The sequence below is a fragment of the Homarus americanus genome, unplaced genomic scaffold (assembly GCF_018991925.1).
Source record: "Homarus americanus isolate GMGI-L3 unplaced genomic scaffold, GMGI_Hamer_2.0 scaffold51476, whole genome shotgun sequence".
In the NCBI taxonomy this organism is placed as follows: Eukaryota; Metazoa; Arthropoda; class Malacostraca; order Decapoda; family Nephropidae; genus Homarus; species Homarus americanus.
Genome location: NW_024736148.1, coordinates 3,533,912 through 3,543,911, shown reverse-complemented (window position 1 = coordinate 3,543,911; position 10,000 = coordinate 3,533,912). Strand labels below are relative to the sequence as shown.

Sequence of the window (10,000 nt, the reverse complement as noted above, 5' to 3'; positions counted from 1 at the left end):
AAAGTCATTTACAGTATTTCTTTTACGTTTCTTTTAGTATGGTGTGTGCATGTAAATGTATGAAAATAAATGAAGAAATTTATGTAAATCTACCCAAAAATACAGTAGAATTTTTTTTTATAAAATGTACTACAGTATTGTACACTAATGTACTACATTTTTTTATATCTTGAGCAAAATATATGACGCTTATATTCAAATTAATCTCTGTCTTGCAAGGATTTCAGCAATGCAAATTATATTATCTTAACTTTAGTCTGAGATATTATATAAAATAAACATAAAGAAATCACCAATCTTTTATCTTGAACACTAGGGTGGTGGGAAGACAGGGGGGGGGGGTGACAATGTCTAGCATTTGTTTGTTTATTTATTTGAGATAAGATTTGACAGTTGGCGCTGAAGGCCTGCCTGCGTGTTTATTTATCATTACTTAAGAGTGACTAAGCTCTTCTCATAATTTTCCACCCAAACGACCTGGGTGAATATAACTTACATTGGAGGGATTCTTGTAAGATAGTAATTTATTTATTTATTTATTTTTATTTTTTTCAATTTAAATTTTAATTGTTTATTCCTTGATAGAGGAAGCGGGATCCTAGTGCTGTCACTTGGTACCCCTGTACCATAACACCAGAAGCAACTGGCCAGTGTCACAAGTATATACAGTACAGTCATCCCTTGGTTATCGCGCCTAATTGGGGCCCTGCCGATAACGAAAGTACAGAACCTATGGGATTTATTCTAATTGGTTCATTTACCCAAGACCCAACCCCCAAGTTTCCCATTTTACGACCATTTAGACCCACTAAATATATATATAATGTTATGGTAAATATCATAAACACACATAGGCATGGCTAGGTTTATTACAAAGTGATGAAAAGGGTACGCTTAATACTATAGTCCACAAAACATGTAACTATGCTTTTTTCATTTGGTCCCCCGTCATACGAATCCGTTTTCTCTCACATCAGGACGCCTGAGTCCTCCGTTTTCTCTCTTAATCTTAGAGTGCACCAGAAACTTTCCTATTTTTATTAATGCTACAGAATTTGAAATTGCAACCCCAATTGCAACTGGGGTTGCAATTGCTGAGGCAACTAGATATGTCTGATTACAGCAAATGTGTTATTGTCAATTTGTAGGTGAAATATTTTATCCTCAATAGATGTAGGTTAACATTTCACCTGTAGGCAAATGCTTAAAAAAGCCTAAGTAAGGAAGCATATTCCTTTAACACATAATATCTGACCAGTATGGGGAGGATCATCATGTCTCCGTCAGGGGGTCGTGGAGTGGTGGTCCAGCAGGCGTCACGTTTTTTTGGGGGGGGCGGGGGCACTGTTTGTATATGCGATCGGACGTTGTTCGGTCGGACGTTAACTGGCGCATGACTGTATATATATATTTTTTTTTTTTTTTTTCTTCCCCCAAGACCCAATCACATCCCTGATTAAATCCCAACCTGCCTGTATATCTGTTGGGGACGATGAATTTCTTGTTAAGTTGGTGGTCATATTATAAATGTAGGCAGTTGTGTTGATGCTAAAAGCGTCACATTCATAGATACTGTATATGTGTGGCACTACCTGGTACATGTAGGAAAATGTTGATGATCTTTGGTAATAGCTAGGGATTAAAATAACCTTTTCTGGAAAATATGCTCATCACCTGCATACATTAAACCTGCCAAATCCAACCAAATTATTAGAATTAGTCATCATCATCAGTGATTTAATGGCCATTTTTCACACTTGTATGAGTTAGCAACAATTACCTCTTGGCAGCTATATGGTTTCTTGCAGTCTCTCTTGTCAGGTTTTTAACTCTTAATGTCATTTCTTACACCCTCTCCTCATATCATTTTTGGCCTAAGAATAAGGTTAGATTTAACTGGGTTTTATTACGTGTGGTGCCCTTTTATCTTTTCTACCTTGATTTGAATTAAAGATATTTTTGTTCAACCCTGAATGGGACGCTTAGCTTTTAACCTAGGTATGTTAATGCCTAGCAATAACTCGCCAGGCCAACATACAGGCAATTAAAAGATCTAATAATTACTTAATAAGTAATATTAGGAGGACACGTCGCTACCTGGCATTTAATTGCAATTGTCGAAACCCCTGCCTTTCGCCCCCCATCGCACGCACTGCCACCTTCATCTCTTGCCTGGCGATTCAGCTATAAGTACACACAATGGGGAGCTCCACGAATTTGTGTTGTAATTGCTGAAATACTAAGCTCCGCGAGGATTTTATAAACGGTATTTGTACTTATTAGCACAGTGATGAAGTAGAGTGACCTATTTTATGTATTTGGGACAATTTCTTATACGATCTCTGGTCAGTCATGGCACCAACAACACGTCTTCTTTGTGAAGTCGTTTAGATTGATGTGACTATCCCTTGCCTTTAAGTCACTCAGTGAATGTCGCTGCGCCCTCCCGGGCTCGTCTTCACTGAAAGAGAATATGTGAATATATCTATTTATATATATTGTATATGTAGACTGTTTACAGTTTTCTTTGTCCCAATTATTCACGTGCTAGTATGAATGCCATGACTGTCTCTTTCCTACTCTTATGTTCGTTCACAAAAAACCTTTGGGCTTCCGCCCTCAGTTTTCTAATTGCTCTCAGCATAAAGACCAGATTTGAGTTTTTCTCTTCATAACTTTATTTTTTATGTCCTCAGTAGCGGGTTCAGCCTTTCCAGGCGAACTTTAGCGAGGCTGCTAGACGTAACGTTCCTTCAGGAATGTTGACCTTCTGGTCTTCCTAGAAATCTAGAGTTATGTTGAAATGGACTTTACATACTTATATGGGTTATATGAGAACAATTCAGGGTGGAATTCTCAACCCATTAAGTATTGCTAGAGTAATAGTGAACGCTGTTGCCAATAGAGCGCTATGTTAGCGACTCAGCACTGTCAACCCTGCCGGGTGATAGTGCGCACGTAGAAATTCTCGCTTAAGTTATTACTTGGGGGATAATGTCTGTGCCCCTGATTGGCAACAAATAGAGATCTTGATGACCCCTCTAAATAAAATGTTCTAAATGAAATTATTTTATGTAAAAAAATAAAATAAAAATTTCATTGAGCTAAGGGATACTCGAGATAAGAGTCGGGAGAGAGATACGACACAGTGAGTTCATTGTTTATAATTGTCAAATGAGTGACTTATATAACAATTAGAGATCTCAATGAATTAACTTAATAATAATATGATAATTTTGAGTCATATTGATTAAGTTTGGGAGAAAATGTTTTCTCCCTTATATTTTTATAATGATATAATGTGACTCATGGTGTCCTCCGAGATAGTATTGAGTGATGAGCTACAAGAACTAGAAAGTTCAGCTCATACACTACATACAAGGAATTGATAGTATTGAGTGATAAGCTACAAGAACTAGAAAGTTTAGCTCAGGCACTACATACAAGGAATTGTCTGTCAGTAGAGAAATTGAATTCAGTAGTAGTAGTTTCACCTAAGACCCAAGGGGGCCATACTACATGTAATTATAAAAAATGTAGAGCCACTTGGATTACTAAGATAGACCCTCATGTGGCTTGCATAATTCATAGCAGCTGTGTCTCAAATAACCTATTTTCACTAATGGATTGTTCAGTTTGTTATGATCAAATTTTTCAATTTCATCAAGCTACAGGTGATAAGAAAGAATTATTGCAGGTCCAAATTAAAAATAGGTGGAATAAGGCCTTGAAGAGTAAATTTTTAAATGTAAAACAATGGAAAGATCCCAAGTTGGCAGAAAGTTTAGGTTTATTGGTGTTAAGTAAGAGACTTAATCCCCACTTAGACAAATCTGCTTCTCCTAAAAAAAAAAAAAAAAGTTATTGGACTTCCAGACAATGGGGCAGTAGGAAGTCTACAAAAACCTCTATACACTCGGTCTGATTTCAGTGGATTCGAGGATCAGGATGATAGGCTGGTTCTAATCATAGTATTCAGTCTCTTGAGCAGGAAGAACCTGTTGAGACTGACTTCATCCTATCCACATTTTGACAACCACTTCCACCTGGGGCAAGAGTGTTGGTTGCTATGAGTGGAAATAGGCTGCTGTCACCTGCCACGCAGCTGATGGATAACATTGAGTGTAAGGATGATCCCAACAGGTCTTGGATAACATTGGTAAGATCTAAGTCTTCTTTGTTTTCTACTACATCTCAATCTGTGGATTCCTTATTCAAGGTATTTTATGAAAATGTTTCTAAACTTCCTGATTTCTCAGCACTTACAAAGAGACAGGAAGGACAAGCAACTGTGGGTCATCATTCATTGTTTTTGGTAGGCGATACTACACTTTCTTGGCCTGATATTTGACCAAACATGATCTCTGAAATAGACGAAGTCTGGGCTAATGTATTGAAAGACTTAACATTCATTCCCACAATTATGATGTATCAGTTATTAACTAAGTTTGTGCTGGACTATGAAGAAAATTCAGAAGTGGACAAATGTTTCGCTGCTGCTTTACAAGGGACCCCATATTCCCTGTACAACTCATTTTTGATATGTTGTTGAAAGCCCTAACACTAAAGCCCAGCTAAGGAAGCAAGCCACTAATAATGCTTCAAGTGGTAGTGCTTATTTATTGCTACGTTCTTCCCCTCTTTCTCCTGCTTTGTTTGATGAACAATCATTGGTTAAATATAGATCAGCTGTTGAGCAAACTATTAATATTAGTGTTCCCAGGAGTTCTCAGACCTTTTGGAAATCTGAAAGAGGTAGGTTTTCCAGGGGAACAGGACCAGCTACTCGGTTCAGTTATCAACCTAGAGAAAACTTTAGAGGAGGAAATAATCAAAGACGTAATAGGGGTTACCGTTTGTTCAGAAGCGGAAGGAGACCTTATTCCACCACATCAGCATCCACTTCCTTCCAATGAAGCCAGACAGCTGGGTTGTCTAGGAGGTTGGGAAAACAGATGGACTTCTTCAATATAGGTTTACAAGACAATCAAAGGGGGCCTCACATGGATTTGGTTGAGGCGCCCTCCCCTAACGTTTCCAAAAAAGGGTCAAAAACAGAATTTGTAATTCAACTATTAAACAGAGGTGTCATAGAACTGTTACAGTCAGAGATATGTTTCATGTCTCGCCTATTCCCGGGCCCCAAGAAAGGCAGCAACAAATTATGATGGATTTTTGGATCTTTCATTCTGAACAAATTTATTACCAAAAAAAAAAAAAATTTCAAGATGCTCACTTACGATCATCTGAGGCATCTACTTCCGCCCAATGCTTGGATCTCAAAGTGGATCTTGAAGATGCCTATTATCACGTTCCTGTTGCCCCCAGGTGCAGAAAGTTTCTAGTGTTCAAAGTGGGGGATGTAAGTTATCAATTTACAGTGATACCATTTGGCCTGATGATTGCGCCAAAAGTCTTTACAAAACTGTCGAACATCCCCAGAGAGATCTTTGCGAAGGAGGGCATAAAAATCTTTGCTTATCTAGATGATTGGCTGATAGTGGGAAACTCTTTCGAAGATTGTCAAAGGGCTACCCAACGTACACTAGTACTATTTCAAAACCTGGGATTAAAGATAAACCAGGTCAAATCAAATTTAATACCATGTCAAAGTTGGATTGGTTAGGTCTCCATTGAGATACAAATCAGCAGTCAGTCAGTTTACCAGGAACAAAAGTAACAGATTTGATAAACCAAGTAGAAGCCTTTTGTGTAAAGCACAAGGTTTCTTGGCACGATTGGAAAAACTTCTGGGTCTGTTGAATTTTGCCACAATAGTGGTTCCATTGGGAGAGTTAAGGAAAAAGCAACTACTGTATCTCATCTGGGCTCGAAGTTGCTTCACAGAAGCAGACATATTGCTTCTTCTCTCCCTATTCATATAAGATTCATCTGTTATGGTGGACAAAGTTGGACAATCTAATGGGTTCCGCCTCAAACGGGTCTGGTCGTTTGTACGGATGCGTCCGAAACAGGATGGGGATACCATTCCTCAATAGGGGAATTCAGTCAAGGGAAGTGGAGCAACTTCCTTTGGGACAAACACATAAATGTAAAAGAATTAGCAGTGGTCCTATTCTTTTTGTCGGCAAACCCAAATTTATAGAATATGGCGATCCTGTTTGCCATGGACATCAAAACGGCAGTGTTTTGTCTCAATCATCAAGGCTCAACCAGGTATTGGCCCTTTCTACAACTGTCAGAAAAAATCTTCAGTGTTTTTGTAACACAAACACTTTACCTCAAAGCAACTTATATACCGGGAGTACAAACAATTGGGCAGATGCACTGTCCTTTCTCCGGCCAGTATCTACAGAAACAGAATGGTCCCTAAAGGTATCAAAGTTCAAGAGTCTAGTGAAGAAGTTTGGAACTCCAAAGATAGATCTCTTTGCCTCCCTAAAAAATCACAAGATGCAACTTTATGCATCTCTGGAGAGGTTGAATCTTTTAGGAAATGCTCTACTCTTAGATTGGAACCTTTGGAATTCAATTGATCTCTTCCCACCTGGGAAAATATTGCCCAAAGTGGTTCACAAACTCATATCCTTCCATGGCAAGGTCCTCTTAATTGCACCATATTGGATCATACAACCTTGGTGCCTGGATCTATTGGACTGGTGCCCGAATCCGCTACATTTGCAACAAGGATGTCTATACCAGGTACTACATTATCAGTTCGAGATATCCTTGGCACTTCACGCTTGGAGTTTCTCAAAAGGAGTTTAAATAGGTTGTTGGGTAATCCCAATATAGCTAACCAAGTATTAGCAGGTCATAGACCTCAAACTTCTATTCAATATGAGAAAGCTTGGAATCTTTTTCAACAATTTATCAAGTTAACAACTCCAGAATCATTGTCGAAAACAGTTGTGTTAGAATTTCTGTTCAGAGTTAAAGGCCTTCAAGGATCGACAATTGCATCTTATAAATCAGCATTGGTTGACCCTCTGGCTTGGGGTTTTAATATTACTTTGAACCCAAGGATTTTTTAAATGCTAAAATCGCCCTTTTTCATTCAGAGACCTCCTCGGTCTAAGAGAATCCCACCTTGGTCTCTGAAAAAAGTTACTAAATTTCTTATGGGGCCTAATTACAATATAAATCTGAACAGAGATAAATTACTATAGAAAACAGCCTTCCTTCTAGCAATAGCAACAGGTATGAGAATAAGTGAACTGATTTCAATTTCCAATAATCTATCATTATTGGTATTTTCCGAGTAGGATGTTACCCCTTTTTCCTACGGAGATCCTAAGAAAAAATGAAAGGGAAGATTTCCAAGCTCAACCTATTAGGATAAAATGCCTAATGCATGAGACAAGGGTTCCTCATATATTGTGCCCAGTTAAAAATCTTCAGGAATGGTTATCCAGATTTCCTAATCGAGGCCCCTATGTTTTCTCATCCAGGGATGGTAAGAAATTGTCTTCTAGTCAAATGACAAAATCTTTATCTCAATTAGTGAATCAAGCAGACTCTGGCAAGAAATTTTTGGCACATAACACTAGGAAATACGCAGGGTCTGTGGCCTTTCTGCAGCATATGAGCCTCAGTTAGATCAAGGAAATGGGCTTTTGGAGATCTTCAAAAACTTTCAAGAACAGCTTCTTCATCACCATAATAAAGTGAATATCCTAATTGAGATATGTAAATTAACATTTTACCTTCCGGTAAATGTTCCTACTTTTGGAAATATTCTACACGGTTTATAATCATAATCTGGACCTAAGTTAGCGGATCCTTGTATGCAAAGTCACCTCCTTCTCCACCTCCTGCTCGGGTATTCAAAGCTAAGTGTCCCATTCTGGGTTGAACAAAAAAAAGATTTTTTTTTTCTTCTAAAAACCAGTGTTTGTGATATGACCCAGAATGCGACGCTGATAACCCACCATCTCCACCCCTCGAGAGTTGACTTTTATTTACTGCTCGCTCTAAGGCAAGAGATGAAGGTGGCAGTGCGTGCGATAGGGGGCGAAGGGCAAGTGTTTCGACAATTGCAATTAAATGCCAGGTAGCGACGTGTCCTCGTAATATTACTTATTAAGTAATTATTAGATGTTTTAATTGCCTGTATGTTGGCCTGGTGAGTTATTGCTAGGCATTAACATACCTAGGTTAAAAGCTAAGCGTTGCATTCTGGTTTTTAGAAAAAAAAGTCTTTTATATTTTTTTTACTATTTTTGTAATTTGTGTCAACAGGAACCATATGGGAGGTGACTACAGCCAGTATTATGAACAGTACTGGAACAACTATGCAGCCTGGCAAAATTATGGCACCTACTATGATCCATACGCTTCTTCCTACGGTGATTACCACAGTGGCATTGAGGGAGGCAGCGGAGACTCAAAAGACTCCTCTAAAGAAGATTTTGAGCCAGTTGGTGAGTCTTACCCACACACTTCATCAACAGATTTACTGTAGGTGTAAAGTAACGATACAGTAATTTCCATGTGGAGGGAGTGTATCATAAGCTTGGTGATGCCTTAAATTCAGTACAGTACAGTACAATACAGTACATACACTAGTGTAATCAACCTGTTCCATAATTATCTCAAGCAAATTATACTGTATACAAAATTGAATTTATCACTAAAAACTAAACAGCTCAGTAGCAGACCATCTCCCTTTGTATGACAGTTATTCTTTATTGAGATAAAAATTTTCCGTGTAACTACTACAGGTATTATGAACAGTGGATTAATATGAAGTGATGTAATTTGTGTGGCGATTGGGGTTTATTTTATATAATTATTTTTAAGTTGGGGATATGATGAGGTCTATTACGGTGTGTCTACTTTTCGTTTCTGCATTTTACTATTCTATTCTATTACCCCCTTTATTGCAAAAATCTTCCTGTTTCCTTCCTATTTTGAAGTTACCCCTAGAATTGTTTGTTGGTCTAGTTACAGTTGGTACCATATATCTCGGCTTATAAGACGAAATTTGAACATTAAAAAAATCTGCCCAAAGTTAGGGGGTCGTCTTAAGCAACAAATATAAAATTCTTACATCTTAAATATTGTGTCAAGAGTGGTGATGGAAACATCGTAAGCCACTCACAAAGTCCTACCAGTAATTATTTTATACTGAAACTTACGTTTGGCAAGCTGGATTCAAATTAAGATTACCGGTATATTAAAATAATAAAAATGTATTATAAACCTGTCTAACATACCCTGTAATAAACACAGCTATCATCACACACCCCTCCCCACGCCCCCCCCATTTGCCAGTGAGGAGACAAGAAAGGGAAAGTGACCGCGAGATTGGGCTATTTTTAGCCGTGGAGGTGGTCAGTAATGCATACCGGTATCGGTATATTTACTCATAATAATATTTATCTCCTATAAATAATTGATTTAAATTTTATTTTTTTACAAAGAATATTCAGTAAATGAGTGCATTAATTCTTGAAACTATCGACGGTTAATTACAGACGCTTAAGTGACGTCACTAGTGTTTACACTACACCAGCCGGTAACATTTGATGCCATTACTTGAAGTGAATTGGCCTTATTTTAAGTAACTAACTATAAATAAATACAAAAATTAAAAAAAAAGATCAAAACTGAGAAATAATATACTGTATGTATGTTGTGTTGTCAAAGTAAGAGGAACAATTGAAACTGCAATTGTGTGTAAATGAGGCAGAAAGTATGTATGTATGTATGTATGTATGTATGTGTGTGTATGTATGCATGCATGTATGTATGTATGTATGTATGTATGTATGTATGTATGTATGTATGTATGTGTGTGTATATATATATATATATATATATATATATATATATATATATATATATATATATATATATATATATATATATATATATATATATATATATATATATATATATATATATATATATACACCGTATATATAAATATGTTTGTGTAATAAATGTATGTAGTAAGTACGTAATATTTTTTCACTCAAATCCTAATGAAACACTACTGGAGAACATTCCTTTGTCGCAAAACAAGTTTATAAAT

General features: G+C 37.2%; 1 protein-coding gene across 1 annotated transcript in view; it reads left to right on the top strand.

Moving 5' to 3' along the window:
• Positions 1 to 10,000, top strand: part of LOC121872057 (tRNA selenocysteine 1-associated protein 1-like) — a 43,857-nt gene that overhangs the window by 27,800 nt on the left and 6,057 nt on the right. Inside the window, exon 6 of the mRNA XM_042374729.1 lies at positions 8,203 to 8,384. Within this exon, the coding sequence (XP_042230663.1) occupies positions 8,203 to 8,384 (182 nt within the window). The remainder of the gene's footprint in view (positions 1 to 8,202; positions 8,385 to 10,000) is intronic.